The sequence below is a fragment of the Zootoca vivipara genome, chromosome 11, assembly GCF_963506605.1.
Source record: "Zootoca vivipara chromosome 11, rZooViv1.1, whole genome shotgun sequence".
Classification (NCBI taxonomy): domain Eukaryota; kingdom Metazoa; phylum Chordata; class Lepidosauria; order Squamata; family Lacertidae; genus Zootoca; species Zootoca vivipara.
In genome coordinates, this window is record NC_083286.1 from 7,695,899 (window position 1) to 7,716,446 (window position 20,548).

At 41.9% G+C, this 20,548-nt stretch overlaps 1 protein-coding gene across 1 annotated transcript in view; it reads right to left on the reverse strand.

The window, feature by feature from the left end:
• TUT7 (terminal uridylyl transferase 7) overlaps positions 1-20,206 on the reverse strand; it is a 38,919-nt gene extending 18,713 nt beyond the window's left edge. The window contains exons 1-10 of the mRNA XM_035099617.2: positions 20,008-20,206; positions 15,884-16,405; positions 11,987-12,165; positions 10,286-10,402; positions 8,611-8,788; positions 8,173-8,261; positions 6,927-6,978; positions 4,393-4,462; positions 2,800-2,926; positions 959-1,078 (exon numbers count right to left, since the gene is read on the reverse strand). Coding sequence (XP_034955508.1) covers positions 959-1,078; positions 2,800-2,926; positions 4,393-4,462; positions 6,927-6,978; positions 8,173-8,261; positions 8,611-8,788; positions 10,286-10,402; positions 11,987-12,165; positions 15,884-16,385 — 1,434 coding nt within the window. The 5' untranslated portion in view covers positions 16,386-16,405; positions 20,008-20,206. The remainder of the gene's footprint in view (positions 1-958; positions 1,079-2,799; positions 2,927-4,392; positions 4,463-6,926; positions 6,979-8,172; positions 8,262-8,610; positions 8,789-10,285; positions 10,403-11,986; positions 12,166-15,883; positions 16,406-20,007) is intronic.
• Positions 20,207-20,548: the final 342 nt, after the last annotated feature.

Sequence of the window (20,548 nt, forward strand, 5' to 3'; positions counted from 1 at the left end):
AGTCACTGTCCACTTAGACCCCATCAAGCTTCATAAGAGACTATACATTTTTGTTCCAGTTCCTCATCATTTTGTACATACAATGTTATCTCATCTGACTTTTGCTAGTCACGTGGCTTATAGATGACTTGGATTTTTTATTATGAGCCAATACTGCTACCTTAATTTTTTGTTTTATGTCTCCCTTTCTTCACTGTTCTTTTTTTAAAAAAACAAACAAACAAACAACCACACACACACTCTCACCTTCCTAAATTTGCACTCAAGGTAGCTGGTCAAGATCATCAATATAAATACAATAATCTAAACATATAAAAACAGGAGCCAAACCAACACTATTGTTATAGCAGGAGTAAAATCTTGCACAGAGTAAAATCTTCAGAGACCCTTGACCCAAATAGTTGAGGGTGTTAAAGTTCAACATCAGCACTTTGAATTGTGCTTGGAAGATATGGTCATCATCACAATCCATTAATAACTCCATCACCGTGTTCTGAACCAGATGAACTTGGGAATTCATCCACCCGAATACTGTGATGTCACCTGCTAATCTCACTGTTCAGACAGAGACAGACAGACAGACTCCAGGTAATTTATTAATTTAAGGAGCACTAGTATCAATGCAGGTCCTTGTGGGACCTCACTGTTAACTCTCTTCCACTTAACAATTTGGAAGAGGGTTTTTTAAAACCTCATATAATATCTGCCAGATCAGATGTGAATTGCAAACCATGATTTCATCAGATTGGGATGTATTAAAGCTGTGCATGTGAGGAAAGCAAGAGAAAGCATTTGAGCTCGGAGGACCATCTAAATGCTGCTACTGTTTGAGATGCATTCTTTCTCTCTCTTCACCAGGAAAGAAACAAGAGTGCACTATCTGGAGTTTAAACAACAACAAAAAGAGTTCAATACTTTATATAGATGTTTAAGAAACCTTTATGCAAGGCACGCTTACCCATGATCCTAAATATACCGGCAGAAAGGGTTCTTTCCTCTGTTGCAGAAAGAAAATGACCATTAAAGCAAACACATAAGGTGGTAAGCCACCCTCTTCAGGACGATCTGCACAACAGAGCTATAAGAAAAGAAAAAGAAAACATCCATTGAAGAGCACTGTGAGCAAGCTTCAGAATCCTATTCGATGTGGCCTGCTGTTAAGGCAATGCTGCTATAGTATAGAGATGGAGAGCATCCTGCAGGCTCACATCCTTCTATGTCCCCCACTTTCGATGTGTGAATTCCCCCACACTGCTTTCATGTTTAGGGCAAAGATAGAGAAGTGTTACATATGAACAGGATCTTTCACTCAGACAAAACTGTTTGCAAACCCACTTCTATCCAAGCCAAGCTATAACACGCTGCCATTATCAGCTCTGAAAATGAACAGAATGGGAGAATTTATGCATCAGAGGAGGAGGAGAGGAAGGTGTGTGAGCTCAAAGAGCACTTCCAATCACCTAACTGTGATTATGATATCACGAAACATAATGTCTGTACTTCAGTGGACTTCAGTACTGGGTACAGATCTTGGACCCTTGATTTGAGTTCTCTTTTCTTTTTAAGGAGGCAGGAAACATGGCTTTGAAAGTTTGGGCAATGGATTTTAGTGGACAAAAAGAAGTGTGCTGACTTTGACTCTGCCCATGAATAGTTATGATCACACATAGCCAGGATTACAACAGAATCTATCTATTCCAACTTATGCCGTGACTTATGAATACTTCTGTGCTTGGTTAGAGATAGATACCTAGGTGGAACAAGTCTTACCTCCAGGGCCTTGTCTGATTTGGGCCAAAAATCTCTTACAATCAGGAGAGGTATTACTTGACGCACCAAGCTATATATGCAATAGCTAAACTTGAAGGAGCTGCCTCAGGTTTCTACCATTTTCCAATCACTTGCTATGACTACTGTTTCAGAGTTATAGCAAGTTGGAGGCCACATAAATTCTTCAGAAAGAAATATGTTTCCTAATCCAATATCCAGATGCTACTAAACAGGGTTCAAGTGTTGGAAAATTTAGCTGTGATTGTCTAAAGCAGGCACCCCCCTGACCACTGGTCCTGTTAGCTAGGGATGATGGGAGTTGTAGTCCCAAAACATCTGGAGGGCAGAGTTTGGGGATGCCTGGTCTAAAGCTAACTCCCCACCCCCATGTTTAAGAAATACATTACTGTATTTTCAGATAGTAGGCTAGCTTGCATGCAACATTCAATCATGAATCAGTGTCATGTGCAGAAAGGCTCAGCAAGCTCCAAAGTATTAAGTACCTTTGCTTAAGTTAATTATATATACAGAATAAAGATTTTAAAAAATTAAAAATTAAAGGACAGAGCAGACAATACACACAACCTTAATCATGGCCAGTGTTAGAAACTGAGATATGAAAGCTAGGAGCTAAACCTAGGTTATGGGTGCAACAATGGAATGTCTAGGTGCGCTTTTTAATAACAAGAATACAAAGCTGAAAATGAACGAACTGCAGCTAAAATATTATGTTCATTGTTCACATTGTCTAGGTCCTTTCCCTGCCCTCCCCCTGCTAATATTCTTAAGAGGGTCTCTTCTCCAGTCTTCAGAGAGTAGCTGGAAATGGGGAGGCAGAAAAGGGTCCTCCTTTCCTTCCACTGCAGTTGTAATCTGAAATCTTAGGTGCAGTATTGCGCCCAAAGCTCAGAAACTGCTCACGCTAATGAAATTCCCTGTCGCAAAATGCGCCTAGAACAATGGGATTTTCAAACACTTATCATGGCAAACAATGTAAGTATTTGTGCTTTGCTACAAAGCCAGACTTACCTTGGCCCAGTGTCTAAAGGCAATTACCAGGGACACAAGCGGAGGTTCTAGTTTTCCTAGTTTAGCCAAGTGATTTGTTGTCAGACAAGCATTTTCATTCCCAGCACTTACTCTGCAAACAAGGCCACTAAAATGATAAAGACAGATATGTAAAAATATTTTTACTCCCTAGGAAAAACAAACAAAGGGTGGAACTGAAAATGAGTGGATACTGCAGAAAACAGCATTTCCTCATTTCTCCCAGAAATGTGGCAGAAATAAGCAAGATATGACATCAATGGCTACAATGTTGGTGCAGCACATGCTCTTCTACTAAATGTTATTCAGGAGGTGAGGAAGAGGAGAAGCTGTGAAACTGGTATTTTCAGTGGCAGCCACTGAATGGGTGGTTCTATCTGATGTGTAATAAAGATTTAAATCACAGCTATGAGAGGTTGCTTGAAGAGATGAGATACCTGCTTGAAGAGATGAGTGTGAGATTTTTCTATTTAGAGTTGAATCAGGCGGTTGGATTAACATGCAATAACAGGGGCCAGTGTTGCATATATAACAACCACAGTTGACATACTTGGGAATTATCGGATCCTAACTTATGGTTGCTTTATTATTGTATGAAAGCTCATTTGTATACTATGGTGAATCCTCATTAGCAGAGATTGAGGAAAGACAGGCTAATGGATTGTCATCCTATCAAGGAAGCAGCTAGAAGAATTTCTGCTTAAATGTCTGTACTGAAGCTATAATAAATATATACATTATGACTGCATAAAACTCACTTGATGTGATGTGGATTATGCTTAATTGCAGTCATTACTTGCATTAGCCTCCTAACAGATAATTATGCTTTGGAATAGCACTTTAATGACTCTTAAAAACTACATTAGCCTACTTTTTAATAGACGATTTATTTACTTTGGTAAACAAGTGCTATGTAAATGTAAACCATTTCATTACGCTATGGCTCTTATTAACATATTAATAAACTGTAACAGCTTTAAGTAAGTGGTGCTATGTAAATGGCTAGAAAAATATACCAGAGTGTAGTCCTTTCCCCTATTTAATATTAAAGTTGTGCCAGCTGTTCTTGATGTTTTTCATAGCACAAATATGTCTACTGAGAAGTTCTGAGTTCAATGGGGCTTACTACCAGGTAAGCAGGAACAGAATTGAAGCCTTAGTCACATTCAGAAACATTAGTCACATTGAAACATTAGTCACATTCAGAGTAGTCCCATCAAAGTCAACAGACTTAAGTAACTTAAGTCACGAGTCTACTATGAGCATGACTTAGCTTGATATTGTCTTAGTAAGACTCTAACCCTAAACTTATTTGCCAGAAACTATGGCTGGGATAAGGCTTTATGCTTGCATCACATGTGGAAATTGCTTTTTTTTGTTTTGTTTCTTTGATTCTTAGGGCACCGATGAGAGTGGAAGCAGCAGTCCTTACTGTTAGATTCTAATTTGTTTGCTCACATTACTATGGTAATCAATACATTAGGAATGATTTCATACAGAAGCCAAGATGTGTGGACCTTTAATTTACACTCTTAAATACTATATACACACACACACAAATTTGCTATCAGAGACCTTTGTTTTTCTTTGCACACCACCACAGGCACTCTAGCATGGAAATCTGCATCAACATCAACAAAAGATTCTAAGAAGGGGAAAAAGAAAGCCACATTAATCATGGTACTGAAGAAAAATAAGATGTAAAATCTGTCTCACGCAGAGAAGAGCAGAGGAAAATCTTCTACTTCCTCGCTGGTCTTTTACATTCAAATGTATGCAATTTTCACGTGACAACTGCAGCCATCCCTTTGATGCTATAATGTGCTGGTTCTCCCGAGAAATAACTCTTCAATACATACAGAGTTCAGCTGTCAGTGGGCAAAACATTTGCCCACGTGAATGGAACTTCAGATGGTCATCTGAATCCACTCTTAAGACTGCAAAAATTAAGACCAGAAGAAACCTTCTAATGCAGGCATCCCCAAACTTTGGCCCTCCAGATGTTTTGGACTACAATTCCCATCTTCCCCGACCACTGGTCCTGTTAGCTAGGGATCATGGGAGTTGTAGGCCAAAACATCTGGAGGGCCACAGTTTGGGGGTGCCTGGTCTAATGATACTAAGAAATAATACTAGGTAGCAACAACAACTGTTCCACTTAAGCCACACAACCCCATGTGCCTGATCCTTCACAGCTTGACCAGGCCCTTAAAATGAGATAGAAATACAGCAGGGTTTGCCTGTTCTTTCTCTCTTTTGAGTAAGCAAACAGAAATTTTGGAGCACAGTAGTATCTGTGCCATATTAAATCATATATTTAAAGATTAAGGTACTTATCGAAGTTTCAATTTACACATATATTTTTTCTTCATTCAGCTTCTGTTAATTACCAAGGTATTAAAAAGGGCCACCAGCTGCCTGTTTTTATAAGCATAATGGAAACAGGCAAATGAATATCTTTATCTGGACATGAAGCTTGGTCCGAATGGTGCAGATTAGGTGGCTGAGCTTGAAAAAACACCCGTAAAGCAAAGGCTCAGGAGTAACTGCTAACAGTAGTAGTAGTAGTAGTAGTAGTAGTAGTAATTTTATTAATTATACCCCACCCATCTGGCTAGATTTCCCCAGTCACTCTGGGGCAGCTTACAGCATATCTAAAAACATCAAGCGTTAAAAACCTCCCGATAAAGGGGTGTCTTCTTCAAGTTCTGTAATTCTTCATCTCCTTGACATTTGAAGGGAGGGTGTTCCACAGAGAGGGCACCACTACTGAGAAGGCCCTCTGCCTGGTACTTCAAGAAGCTTCACTTCTTGCAAGTGAGGGAACCAGGAGAAGACCCTCGAAGGAGGACCTCAATGTCTGGGCTGAGCAATGGGGATGGAGCCGCTCCTTCAGGTATACTGGGCCAAGGCTGTTTAGAGATTTAAAGGTCAGCACCAACACTTTGAAATGTGCTTAGAAACTGGGAGCCAATGAAGGTTCTTTAGGACCTTTTTAATGTACTTATTAAAGATGTGAAAGTATGTGATAAGAAGGCAAACCATGTTAAGACAACTGACAAGCAAACAGAACCAACAAAATGACTGGCGAGACAGTCTATAAGCTATGCTTACACTCACAATAAAATGTGTTGCTTACTAGTACGCAGGTTGTACTTACTGATCAGTTTGTATAACTGACACCTCTGCTGGTGTATAAAAATTCAGGAAAGATTGTTTCAGAAAATTTTGCACCAACTAGCATTAATGCCAAGGACTGCCCGTGTTACAAACCTTATTTTAATTATTGGTATTTGTTAGCCAATTTGCTTTATTCAGGGTTCTTAAAAATAGTTACAGTGGAGTTTTGCCCACAATCTTAATGCAGGTTTAGGAGTGAAGTGGCAACTCCTGATTCTAACCTGTGGAACCAGCAGTCAGTATTTCAGATAAATCAAGACAGAGTACTGTACAAGCACATTAGAACCTAAGAGCCCACTGTATCAGGCCCATGTGATCAGTATTCTGTTCTCACAGTGGCCATCCAGACATCAGATCACTTCCGTTTTCCTTCAATCTTCCCTTATAAACCAACTCTTTTAGCCTTTTCCTCATATTCTGAATGAAGCCTTAACAACAAATAGTTGACGTGTTGCGGTTGTGTATGGCCAAGTGCATACTATAGAGGTGTTGCCTCTTTTGCTGCTACCTGACGCATGCTTAACACCTAGGCCCCATCAGCTCTAAGAACCATTTGGCAATACTTTTCTCCTGTAGCCAAAATGTCTGGGGAGCCACTGTGATCCATATGATTCCTCCATTCTTTTTCTCAAGCTATGGTTTGTTGGGCTTTGAATGAGCTGCTTTGAAAGAAAAATAGATCAACCATCCACCATTCCAATCCAGACATCTATCTAGTACCATCTTCCACCACTGTGCTAATACTCTCTTCTCTCAGTTTCTGTATGAAAATAGGGACAATGGCACCAATCATTGGATACATGCAGTCCTGCCCACTGCCCAACCTCAAGAGATATTTGTTTGGTGCTACTTGCACAGAAATGACATTCTCACCTGATGTGGGTGAGGACATGGCTAATTCGAGATATGAATGAATGAATGGGCCTTACCACTATTCTTCAGGCTCTCTTGTACAAGTAAGAGAACATCTGGTTGGGACATCTATAAAGAACAGCAAAACAAAAACTATAAAATTTTAACATTTACTGATGTTATTCTTTATTTATTATTAGTATACATTTAACGTGGAAAAACTAGCTGTCTGGTGGTACTTTAAAAAGAAGAGGTGGCTTTAATGCAAAAAAATCAAATAAATTATGATAAACAGACAATCATTCAGGCCATACATCCACAGCATTGACCTGTAATCAGAGGAGGAATGAACGCTGGGAAATATGCAGAAAGAAGAAAGACCATGGTGCATCTGTGTCAGCACTATCAGACACCCCCACTTGCCCCAGCTGCAACAAAACATGTCTCTCCCATATCAGTCTCACAGCCACAGCATATGCTGTAACTCTCCAATGGTTTGACTCTTCCACTGTCTCTGGAGACAGATGGATGCCAACCAATAATCATATTAAAAAAGAGAATCTCATTAAAACTTTTGTTCACATCAATATTTATTTGAGGTTTTGTATATGCATCTTTGCTATGCTTTGCTTTTATAAACTGCTCAAATTTATAACTTTCCCAGAGCTGCAGGCATGCACGTTGTTTTTTATAGGACCATTATGGCTGCTATGAACCATTTAAACTTAATTTGGCAGCAAAGCTGCTAGAATCCACTTTATACAATACTAGCTGGCCATGCCACGCGTTGCTGTGGCTCAGTCTGTTAAATGGAGCCTCAGAGTCCCCCTTAAAACTCCCCTCACCCCCCTCATCCCTTTGATTGGGCCCACCCTGTCCTGACCCATGACCTATTTGCCCCCCAGGCAAGCCCCTACCCAGGCAAGCCCCTGCCCAGGCAAGCCCCTACCTCCACTCGGCCTAGTCTGGAAAGCGGCCTAGCCTGCAAAGTCGAGCCACGATACTGTGGAGAGGGAAGCTTTCCTAGGTGCAGTACCAGTGTAGCCATTGCTAGGGGGCGATGTGTTGCAATCTCTCCTGTACTCCCAGCATGCACTTTCGTATGATTTGTGAGTTCTGAAACACGGAGGTTTGGGGTTTTTACATGGCCCAGGTATGACATCTGTCTATGCAACCTGTATAGGAACCTCCGCACAGTGGAATGGAACATTGTGTCCAAATTTGAACGGAATCGGTTAATTCTGAGAAAGGTGGAGTGTCACCTACATGCACCTTTTACATTTATATATAGAGAGAGATTTCCTGAAGAAAATGATTACTTACATTAGCTGGAAACTGGATATCTAGATTTACATCTGAGTTTTTGAAACCAAATCTGCTGCAAGAAGAGCCATACAGTCTTAGAGAACAATCTATAGTGAATGAAAATGGAAAAGTTCAATTTGAAATGCAGAACAGGGGAAAATACTTTCTTCGCCACAAAGAAGTCTTGACCAGAGCAGATCCAGGAACAACAGGAGTTTACACTCCCCGCATCCTTTCCTGGTTAACCTATGCTCTATCAATATTTAAAGGACATGAATATTAATCTGATTTAGCGATCTTTAAGCACTGGTTATTTTTAGCCATTATGCTGGCTTCTCCTTTAGCAGTTCATCTATTTTACAGCTTCGGGTCCATATTTTGCATCAAGTAACTAGGATACCATGGAAATACAACCTGGCTCACCATTTGTTAAAGACAATTATAATAAAATGTTACCTGGCAATTTCTGATGCAATACACTTTCCATGGCAGTTTCAACTCCAAGCCGTTGTTCAAAGTCTTCATTGTTTAAACCAAACTCCTGCACTACTTTCTCAATGGCAACACCAATAGCTTCAATCTGCAAAGGCGTTGGTGGAGGTAGAGCAGTCAGCAGTTGTTGTTCTTGCTTTTCCTGTAGAGATAATATGCAAGAAATATTTCTCTCTCTCTCAAAATCATTTTAATAATGTAAAAAGTATATACTCTGGCACAGTTTACCTACTTTTATTTCTCCATGTTATATTTGGGGGGGGGAGAAAACCAATTCTAATGTCCCTGCAAAGAGCATTTCCACAAATATGTCCTCTTACTAGCTAAAACATCACAGATAATATTTACTCACAGAAAGGCATTTCTTGTGCAAGAGAAAACAAATGTTAGAAGATGTACTCCTATTTGTATCGCGGTAGTAATATGCATAGCAGTTTGCAAAACAAAAAGGTCCCTAACTAACCCAAGGAGCTTACAACATGAATTCAACATTGTTTAGAAAAATGACAGCAAGGGTAACAGGCATCAACTTGGCAAGCCAGATGCCTACAAGAAAAGAAAGGTATTTATGAGCTGGTAAAAAGGTAAAGGTAAAGGCACCCCTGACCATTAGGTCCAGTCGTGACCGACTCTGGGATTGCGCGCTCATCTCGCATGATTGGCCGAGGGAGCCGGCGTATAGCTTCCACGTCATGTGGCCAGCATGACAAAGCCGCTTCTGGCAAACCAGAGCAGCACATGGAAACGCCGTTTACCTTCCCGCTATAGCGGTTCCTATTTATCTACTTGCATTGTGATGTGCTTTTGAACTGCTAGGTTGGCAGGAGCTGGGACCAAGCAACGGGAGCTCACCCCGTCACAGGGATTCGAACCGCCGACCTTCTGATCAGCAAGCCCTAGGCTCAGTGGTTTAGCCTACAGCGCCACCTGGGAGGAGGGCAAGGCAGGCCATCTTAAGCAGGGGATTTCAAATCCATACCTTGGCTTCCTGCTCATGCCCAGATCCAGCATGGACCAATTGCCCTAACTTGAAAGGCTTCCACAACCTTGCCCCTTTCTGAGCTTGGCTCTCTTACCCAAGTACACCCCTGGCTACAACATTCGCTCCTCCATTTCAACCTCCCTCAGCTGCCTGAAGGTCTCTGGCTTCCGTAAATGGCCTTGGTATTTTCCCCTTGCACCACCATCCGAAGACATATTTTCCGGTAGGGATTTGGACTGCTGAGTTAACGACTTTTCTAATTAACTCCCCAGAGCAAGCACGGCTCACCTGCTTCAGCCAAGGACTGCATGAGCTGGTGCCCCCGCCCTCCTTTGGCTGCAGGCCACTTCCTCTTGCACACATGCAGCACACACACAGTTCACAACAAGCACCTATTATCCCTCCCTGCTTCATCTCTATTGCTCCCTCCCCACTAGTTACAGGTCCCAAGCACAGAACATCCTGCCCTGAAGCTGGAAAGGTTGGAATAAGGTTGCTGGGAGGGGGAAATGTAGGGCCCCCCATGTTTAGCTGCTGCTGCTCATCAGCTACCATACTGGCATGTGATATTTTGAGCTCTCTCTAATAAGCTGCACAACAAACACACACACAAAACCCCTGTGATGCTTCTATAGCTTTGACCAGCCACTGACTCACCTTTATGTTTTTCTTGTGTCTTTTTTCTTTTATATGCTTATGAGCAAAGGCCACCGACTCCATCAAAGTATCGCATAATTTGCAAGTATACTTGGCTGTTGGGTAACTTCGAGGGCGCTAAGGAGAACACAATGTATTAAAATGTATTGATTTTAATTTATTTATTTCATAAAATTTATTTACCACTAGATCGTAGAAAAAAAAACCTTCAAAGTGGTTTATAGAAAAATTTCAACTGTAATTTAAAATACAGTCGTACCTCGGCTCCTGAACATCTTGGGAGCCTAATGTTCTGGCCCCCGAACGATCGAAAACCAGAAGTGAGTGTTCCGGTTTTTGAACGATCTTTTGGAAGCCAAACGTCCGATGGGGCTTCTGCAGCTTCTGATTGGCTGCAGGAGCTTCCTGCAGCCAATCAGAAGCCGCGCTTTGGAAGTCAAATGTTTCAGAAATCAAACAGACTTCCGGAACAGATTCTGTTCAACTTCCGGAACAGATTCTGTTTGACTGCCGAGGTATGACTGTATACAAAAAGTTTAAACCACAATAAAATAGACTAAAACAAATTAAAGCTTCTACAAATATATCATTTCACAATGTTCCTGTCAAGACGAGTCACCTGGACTCAAGAGTCAAATCATTTGTCAGAAAACATCTAGGATTATTTAAATAGCACTGAGAACTAGCATTTCAGTCCTATGGGAAAGCTATGATATGTATCACCATTCATGCTGAACGGACCTGATTTCCAGTTCACTTAACAGCATGGTCTTTCCTGCACATCTATGTACTACCTATTAAATCAGGCAGCGATCCTGACTCTAAAAATTGCTTAAGGTCCAATTTGATTCAGATTTGAAATGATTTTTACATATTCATTCCTTGGGCCTAAATCTGAGCTGCACATTGATCACTTCAATATCTGTGATGACAAGTGAGAATTTTATTAATTTTTTAAATAAAAATTACCCAGACATTTCATATTCCTGGATCAGCTCAACATTTAAGTTATGTTAATGGTTTCGTTGTGTGATTGGAATTTTTACAAGAGACTATGGATATGAGAGTTAACCACTTCAAAGGAATTCTTTCCTTGAGAAAAGAGGAGAGAATTAGACCTCTTGACGGACTAACTCTCAACACACACCCTCCTGAAAGTGTCAGCAACCCGACAGAGAGATGTGACTTTTAAGAAGGATCTGGGTAAGCCTTTCCATTTTTTTATTCTAAGGATAGTACCGTGGCCTATGATGTTTAACATGAATTACATCAGATCATCAGTGTATCACAGAAATGGTAAGAATAAGAATACTTGCATATAGCATTCCAGCTATGTCTTTGCTCTTTAGATTTTCTACCTATTGACCATTTTGCTGATTATTAAAAAAAAAAACCTTCAAAAATTAATACAGTACATCTACTCTGTCCAATGCAGGATTTATTAAACCCAAGTAATAAATTTCAGGTGTTCATCCAAATTATTGCTGCTCATCATAATGAACAAGCAGCACTATCCCCTTGTAAGCATTGCCAAATACACATAAAAGTAATCTGTGGTTAAACATGTTCCTTGCTTTCCCAAGCCCTTTCCCACCATTGTTGCTCTTCTCATTTACCAAGCATATTCCTAACTGGTATCCTTCAGTACCAATATTTGCACAGTTCACCCCAAAAGAAGAAATTTATTGCAGAAATAGCTACCTTCCTCAGCCTGTAAATGAAGTCTCGCTTAAGTCGTTCTTCAGCCTGTTGAAGCCCTAGCAATTCTTTTGCTGACAGTAAAGACTCATCTATAACCGGCCCATCCATATCCTCGTCTTGATCATTTTCTTCTTTTCTTATCCGTCTTGATCTTCTTGGCTTCCTATGTTTCTTTGTTTCTTTTGAACAGTTATTAGAACAAAGTTGCTGTAAGTGCACGGCACAAATAACGACTGTGACCTCAAATAACGACTGTGACCTTGGTGCATTTCCGCACCTAAACAAACCATTGCTGAGAAACCCCGAAGGATGATGAAGAAGAGGAGGAGTTTGGATTTGATATCCCACTTTATCACTACCCTAAGGAGTCTCAAAGCAGCTAACATTCTCCTTTCCCTTCCTCCCCCACAACAAACACTGTGAGGTGAGTGGGGCTGAGAGACTTCAGAGAAGTGTGACTAGCCCAAGGTCACCCAGCAGCTGTATGTGGAGGAGCAGAGATGCGAACCCGGTTCCCCAGATTACGAGTCTACTGCTCTTAAACACTACACCACACTGGCTCTCTGTAGATGGAATCTACAGTTGCGATGCAAGAACTCTTGAGTCTGCAACCCAACAAGGGAAGGCACAACATAACATAACATAACATAACATAACATAACATAATAACATAACATAACACAAGGCACCTAGAATATGAAAAGATGTGCAGTACAATCCAATGCCCCCATTGTACCCAGCAAGACTTCAATTGCAACCCTATCCTTTGCTCACTTATCTGGGAGTAAATCCCTTTGCCCTCTCACTAGCCAAATATAGAACCGTGCTGTTACTGTGCATAGGGTTGCAGTCTTAAAAGTATCACTGCTTTTATCTTCCTACAAATGCTGTTTGGGGAACTATTTTTAATGTACTTATTAAAGAAGTGGAAGTACGTGATAAGAAGGCAAACCACTGACAGGCGAACAGAACCAACAAAATGATGAAGTACATTCGTTATGGAGCGGATTTTTTAGTAGCACTCTAATGCCAATAGGGTTGCCGTGGACCCCAGAAACTGTTTGAAATACAGTAAGCCCTCAACGTACACAGGGGTTACTTGCACTTAAAGCCAAAGTTGCATATGGGTGGGACTGCCAGTTTCCCCCTCCCCCGACACCTGTCCCCTTTAAAAAAATTTAAAAATTATTTGCCAAGCACATAAAGCTGAATGTGCACAAGTTAAATGTGTGCAAGTTGCCGGGCTACTGTATTTGCAAACCGTTTTTTGCCATGTGAACCACTTCACACTCTGTGTGTTCCTCAACAATTATGGGGTCAGTTGTCCTGTGTCGTTTAATTCCACCCCTGTTTTTCAGTTTTTAAAAAAGTTTAATTTACTTATGGGTCCAATTTACCTATCTGGACAAATGGGAAAGTGAAACTATCAATGCCTAAGCTCACTGAGACCCACCCCATCCCCAAGCAACTTCTCAAAATAGGGTAGGAAAACCTTAGCATTTTGCCTATATCAAAAATTCCATTTTTTGTGCTTATACCACTTTAAGAGCACTGAAATAGATTTTTATGTTTGTACGTATATATCATACATACACACACAGAAACAGAAGAAAACGTATGTATGTTCCTATGCACACACAAAACTTACAAGGACTCCAGGAGTTGGAGCCCAGGAGTCAATTTTAACACACACACACACAAGTTAATTCTGCTCCAAATTGGCTTTTATCTTAACATAGTGCAGACTCACAACGCTGATTTCTTTTTTTGTAATATAGGTGGTGATCAAAAGGACCCACGTGTCAGTGATCAGACATCAATTGGATGCACTTAAAATGGTTTTCATCTGCATTCTTTGGAGGCAGGGAGGGCAGGCCTCCCTATTAGGCTATTAGGTACATTGGGTTCCTTCTATTATTTACTATGAGTCCAGTATTTCAGACAGGCATCGTTTTGCTTTCCCTTTCATTAACATTTAGGCAGGAACCAACAGTTTGTTTTAGTCTAAGTTTTCGAAGTGTGGTACCACATCCTGTATTGTTAAAGTAGAATAGTGTTGAAATCAATCTCAGGATAGTATTCAACTAAATTTTACTCAGAGTAGACCCACAGAAATTAATGGCCATAACTAAATTAGATCCTTTAATCTCAGTGTGACTACTCAAAGTAAAACTTAGTTGTCAAATCACCTTCATCCTTTATTTTCAGATACAACTTTAAAAGGTCTACTGAACCCCAATAGCAGATAAGCACTGTCAAAAAATGGTGGAAAAGAGTTGATATATTTTTTTTATTTTTTACTTAATCATTTCCATACCACTTAATATCTCAAAAAAATCTCCAAGTGGTTTATTTTTCTTTCCAAAGTTTCCCAAACAGCTCCTGGTCTTTTGAATTGCATTAAAAAAATTGAGATCACCTTGAAATTCTCTACCCAACCAGGCACCTGTATGTTTTGCTTAAGGTGTGGGAGAAATCTTGGTAACAGCTAGGCTTTTTGTTTAAAAAAAATGGGAGGCAGCCAATGCTTCTTTAGTCCAAAATCCTAGGTGTGTAACCTGATCTATGTAGCATCTAGCAAAAATTTATTCAGCCTGAAATCACCATCTTGGAAAGGATCTACAAAATCGCCTTACGGCTACAGCACCTGGCCCACTTTTTGCATGTGTGTGCGTGTTGTTTGTCCTCCCCAACCAACTCTTTTATACAACACCTTACTTGTTGAAGAGTTCTGCAGAACTCAAAACCTTATTATTATTATTATTTTGTAACATTCTGATAGATCCTACGAAAGGTATTACCCAACTGTGACTTTTGGGAATTTAAGCATGTGTCTCTTAATATTTGTGTCACCAAACAGAAAACAGCATTATCCAAAGCATCCCCTTATCATGCTGCATTAACTTACAGCCATGAATGCAGGTGGCGGTAGAGGAAATCAAGTAGTCTTTAAGATAGGGATGGGGAACCTGTGGCCCTCCAGATGTTGAACTACAATGCCCAGCATGCTAGACGCAGCTGATGGAAGTCATGGTCCAACAGCAACAGAAGGGCAGCAGGGTTCCCACCCATGCCTTAAGCTGGAAATCAAGCTTTTACTTAAAAGCACATTTTTATCCCTTAAGCACACCCACTCAGGGCTTTGGAAGTAGCCATATGCCTCTGGCACCAGTGCACATTTGAGCTGGCTAGAACAGCTGGATGAAGATGGAAAAATCTCATGCGCATGTTTTACTCAATCCATGTAGGGTACAATACACCTCAAAGTTCTCTTGTGTAAGCTGGGCATGACCATCACCATTTCAGTAAGGATTGTGTCCATTAGATTCTGTCCCCAAGTACTGATTCTGCCACATGGACATTTGTGCAATACTTTGTAAATTTAAGGGCCTACTGTTCTGCTGTTTTACATTTTAGATTAAAAAAAATTCCTTCCAGTAGCACCTTAGAGACCAACTAAGTTTGTCATAGGTATGAGCTTTCGTGTGCATGCACACTTCTTCAGATATTGGGACTACTGTTTATGAATCTGAAATATTTTTCCCCAACCTTTTCTGGAGGGTTTCATAGTTATTGGGAAGGCAGATAGCAACACAGCTTTTAGCCACTTACCTCATACAGGATACAACTGTGATTGCTACAAAGAAAACCCCACAATAGCTAAAGCAGGATATAGGATTGATATCAACCCAGTCATTCTTTGGTTGTTTTTAAGACTAGCACGTTTTGTGCCATAAGTTAGCAATAGAGCACTATCTTGAAATGTTGTAGCATGGTAAAATTAACATTTTCTAAGGTAAGAAGATACCTAAAGATAATTCTTAAGACTACAGTCATCCCAAAATACTTGAACACAGTTTAAAACACAAGAAAATGATCTAAAGGTGTTTATATTACCAGAATTTCCTTTCCTATCTGATAAATCGTCACTTGTTAACGGTAAGTCTCTCTGGAGCTGCTTTCTTCCATTTCTGTTTCCTTGGCTCTCACACTCATGAGAAGGATCCTTCTTTGTCCTGATAACCACAGGAACCCGGGGTGTAGATCTGTACTCTCTCCAACTGTCTAAATTAGCATGATGGTTGTCAGACACCCACTTTTTAATTTGGTCTTTTGAGGCTTCATTTATTCTCATACCTTGATTGTGAACAGTGTTTTTAGAAGAATTCGGGTGATTTGAAACACCGTGTGCTCCCTTTCGGGGACTTGTTCCATAGTGACCCAGTGCTCCCTTCCTTTTCTCAATCCCTATGTCCATCTTGTTGCCGTGTCCATTTCCATAATCATCCATTACTTGGTAATCGTGACGCAAAGCACACTTCTGGAAATCCTCCTCATTTAAAATCCCCCGCTCCTTATTACGTCTGGCAAAGCACGGTTTTGCGGCATCTCCCATCATATTAGCTGTTCGCTCTTTCCCTGTGGGATGGGGAAAGAAATATATGTTCAAAACGGGACAAGCAGGATGCCATGAAGAGAACAGTGGTGAGTTTGACTATGTGGGAGACTTAGGTTCAAATTTCCACTAACCTTACTGGGGCACCTTGGGCAAACTACTCTCTCTCACCCAGCCAAGCTTTTATTAGTAAACATAGAATCATAGAATTGTAGAGTTGGAAGGGTCATCTAATCCAACCCCTAGCAATGCTGGAATCTTTTATCCAATGTGGAGCACAACCCTGAAATTAAGAGTCTCAAGCTTAATCTCCCAGCCCAAGACCAGGCCAAAGGCCCACCTAGTCCAGTACTCTGTTCTCACGGTAGGCACCTCAATGTCTATAGAAAGCATGCAAGGGAGAACTTGAGCACAAGAGCACTCTCTCCACCTGTGATTCCCAGAAAACCGGTATTCAGAATCATACTGCCTCTGACTGTGGAGGTAGAACAAAAATATGTTACCCCTACATAAACCAATTATCAGATTTTGAAATATAGCATGAAATGTGTGAGAGAAGAAAAATGGGTCACAGACCAAAGTTTATGCCAAGTATTGTGACCATCCAAGGTAGTCACACTAATACAGTACTGTAATATATAGAGATTTATACAAACTGCAAAGAATTAGCAGCTCAGCAAGACTATTGCCTTTAAGAGCTCTTCTGAAGGGTGTGCGTGGGTACACAACCAACATTCCTCAACCTCCATCATTCTACTAATGACCTAGAAAACATATGCAACACCCAACAACGAGCACTGAACTGCAATGACTAGTACAGCAAATAAGAAGCTGATGAGGCAACTACACAGCGCTAGCACTTTGTACTTCAAATTACAGGACTTGCCTCTTGCTCTTGTATTAACAGAGGCAGAAGTTGGAGAAAAGGAGTGGCATCAGTCTTAACTCATCCTATGATGAGTGTGCATGGCTTGTAGCTGTGAGAATTACATACATCCATAGCTGTCAAAATTCCCCACCCCTCTGTCTGACAGGATTACAGAAAGCAGCCAAAATAACAGCAACAGAACAGATAGCACCTTTGGAACATGTATTCAAAGTGTACTGCATAAAATGGCAAATAGAAAGAGAATTAAGTGGAAATAAAAGCAGCCAGCAACCAGACATAAGCATTAAATCTATACATGCACCAAAACGGTAAGAACCAAAACTGTTCTATAATTCTTGAGACTGAGGGCACTTTATCTTCACACATTCTTAAGGAAACCATCACCTGCTAAGTAATATAATAATAATAATAATAATTTATTATTTATACCCCGCCCATCTGGCTGGGTTTCCCCAGCCACTCTGGGCAGCTTCCAACCGAATATTAAAACAGTACAGCATTAAACATTAAAAACTTCCCTAAACAGGGCCGCCTTCAGTTGTCTTCTAAAAGTAAAATAGTTACTTATTGCCTTGACATCTGCTGGGAGGGCGTTCCACAGGACGGGTGCCACTACCGAGAAGGCCCTCTGTCTGGTTCCCTGTAACCTCACTTCTCGCAATGAGGGAACCGCCAGAAGGCCCTCGGTGCTGGATCTCAGTGTCCGGGCTGAATGGTGGGGGTGGAGACGCTCCTTCAGGCGTCTCCATGCAATTTCATGTGCATGCAACTTACAATAAGTATGCATATAAAAGGTAGGGTTATTTTCCTTAAAAAGCAGGACTTCTCTTTCATCTTAAACTGGTATATCAAGTTAGCTGCTTTGAACACAACAGTGAATCTTTCTGTGAAACCATCACACCAGAACCTTACACGGGAAGGGACCATAGGTCACAGCCACACAATACCTTTAAAGCAATCCTATTCCACCGTAAATCATGGCTTCACCACAAAATCCTGGGAACTGTAGTTTGTTAAGCGTGCTGGGAACTGTAGTTCTGTGAGGGCTCTCCTAATAATTTCCAGCACTACAGTTCCCAGGATTATCTGGGAGAAGTCATGACTGTTCAAGTGTTTTTAAATGCACAGTGTGGCTGTGACTCATCCCTGGGCAAGCAGTATTTGTGACAAACTTGCTTGTTGCCAGAGCTTCTTGCTAGCTCTTGCAAGTGAGCAAACTAGTGAAGGAGGGTTGGGTTGCTTGTTGCCCATATACCAACTGAGATGATTGCTGTGCTAGCTGCGAAGGAACAGAAGTGTATCCCTCCACATCCAACATGGAAACACAGAAGACTAGCAGTGAGGCGACAGATCACTCTGTCCCTCTTCCACAAGTGTGTTTGACAAAAGGCTCCCTCAAAAAACTAGCCTGCTAAGACCCAGTTACTTGTTGGTGTTTCCATTTTGGCTGCAGATGAGGGGGTTTCCCCTCCATGGCCAGTATGGAAATATAAGTTACTAGCCTCTTTAGAAGCCAATACAACAAACAAACAAAAATCTACAGGCTAGGTACTTTTGTGAACTTCATTATAAGGTTGACACTTGCTCTTTCCATAGGTCATTCAGCTTCTTTTTATGTACATTAACAGATTCTCCATGAAGATGAGAGAATATCATAAGGATATTGTCAACACTTCTGTTTTCTAATCATGTCTGGGGTAGATAATATGCTAGGAGCTGACCACTATTTTAATTGTCACACAAAAAGGCACAGTGATCGGGAAACATAATTTCCATATTTCTGCTTCATCCTCAGTCCATCTACTTTTTCCCTTTAAAAGTGCTGGTGGTTACAGCTGCCAAGCAGCGAGAACACCACATGCTATGTTTGAAAGTGTCCAACCAACAATAAACTCCAGCAGTCACCACTCACAAAGGAGTTGTTCCCTGGACCCATCAAATACACATAGCTCAGTAAATATGTAATTACCGAAGTAGAAGCTAATAGGCAGAGCTTTTTAACACAGAACACTAAAGAGCACCTCTGAAACTTTCCTGCTTTGTCTTTCACATATGAACGCTACAGCAGGACAGAATGCGGATAAAGCCTATTACTTAATCAAATCTACATTGAGGCCTACATTGTTTTATAAAAATTGTGTGTGTGTGTGTGTGTGTAAGCAAGTAACATTTCAGTCCCTATCGCAAACAGATATAAAAATCTCTTTATGAAAAACAGCAATGAACAAACCGATTCCTGTAAACCTCGCTGAGCCCCTTTAAGGATCGATGGCCTCGGTAGTTTCATCCTCCCCAACATCTCCTTAAGGCGAGTGGTGATCACATTTGAGTATTACTCGCCAATTAAATGCTTGACTACACAGCCCAATCGATTTTTTTTCCTGCGGCCAGGCGGGCAGATTTTAAGCTGAAGTCAGTGAAACAACAACACACGGGAAAACGCCTAAGGGTGGTGGTTGTCGCCGTGGGCTCCCCTCCCCTTGCCCAGGCTGAGGTGACGGGGGGCAATTTGGGCCAAGCGGAGGCCCAAAGGGAGGGGGGAAGAGCCCTTCAGGCCCACAGAAGACCCCCCCCTTCCACTTCCCCCCGGCGCAACGTCGGACCGTCCGATACCGGCGGCGGGTGCCCGCTACCCCGTCCCCATCCGGGACCGGGAGCCAGTTGGTGCCTCATTGCGGGTGGGGCGGGAGGGGGAAAGAGGCGGCGGCGGCCGGACTGCTGTGAGGATGAACTTACTCGGTAACCGATCTAACCGCCCTTCAGGCCTTAGCCCCCTCGCTTTCGCCTCCTCGCCCTCGCTGCCACGGCCGTCGCACCCGGCGCCTTATCGCCGCTCCATTGTACCGAGGCGGAAGCCGCCAGCAGCAACAGCAGCAGCAGCCCCCGTCGCACAAAACCGTCCGAGATCCTTGCCCCCCCCCCTCGTTCCTCGTCCTTCCGCCCTCCAGCTCCTCCTCCTCCTCCTCCTCCTCCCTCTACCCCGCCCCTCAGCAGCGCCCGTCGCGCCGCCTTCGCTCCATCCGGCGCGCGGTGTTTACCTCACGAACTGCCGGCGCCATGACACGAGAGGCAAGGGAGCCGCCTCTCCCGGCCGTCGAGAGGAGCCTCGCCGTCGCAGGAGGGCTGAGAAGGCACGGAGGCGCGCTGACGAAACACAAACAAAGCGCCCCCACCTCCCGGGAAAAACAACAGCACACCCACACACTACACACGTACAACCCCAGCCACATGGTCGGGGTATAAATAATAAAATTATTGTGAATTGTTCTACGTAAAT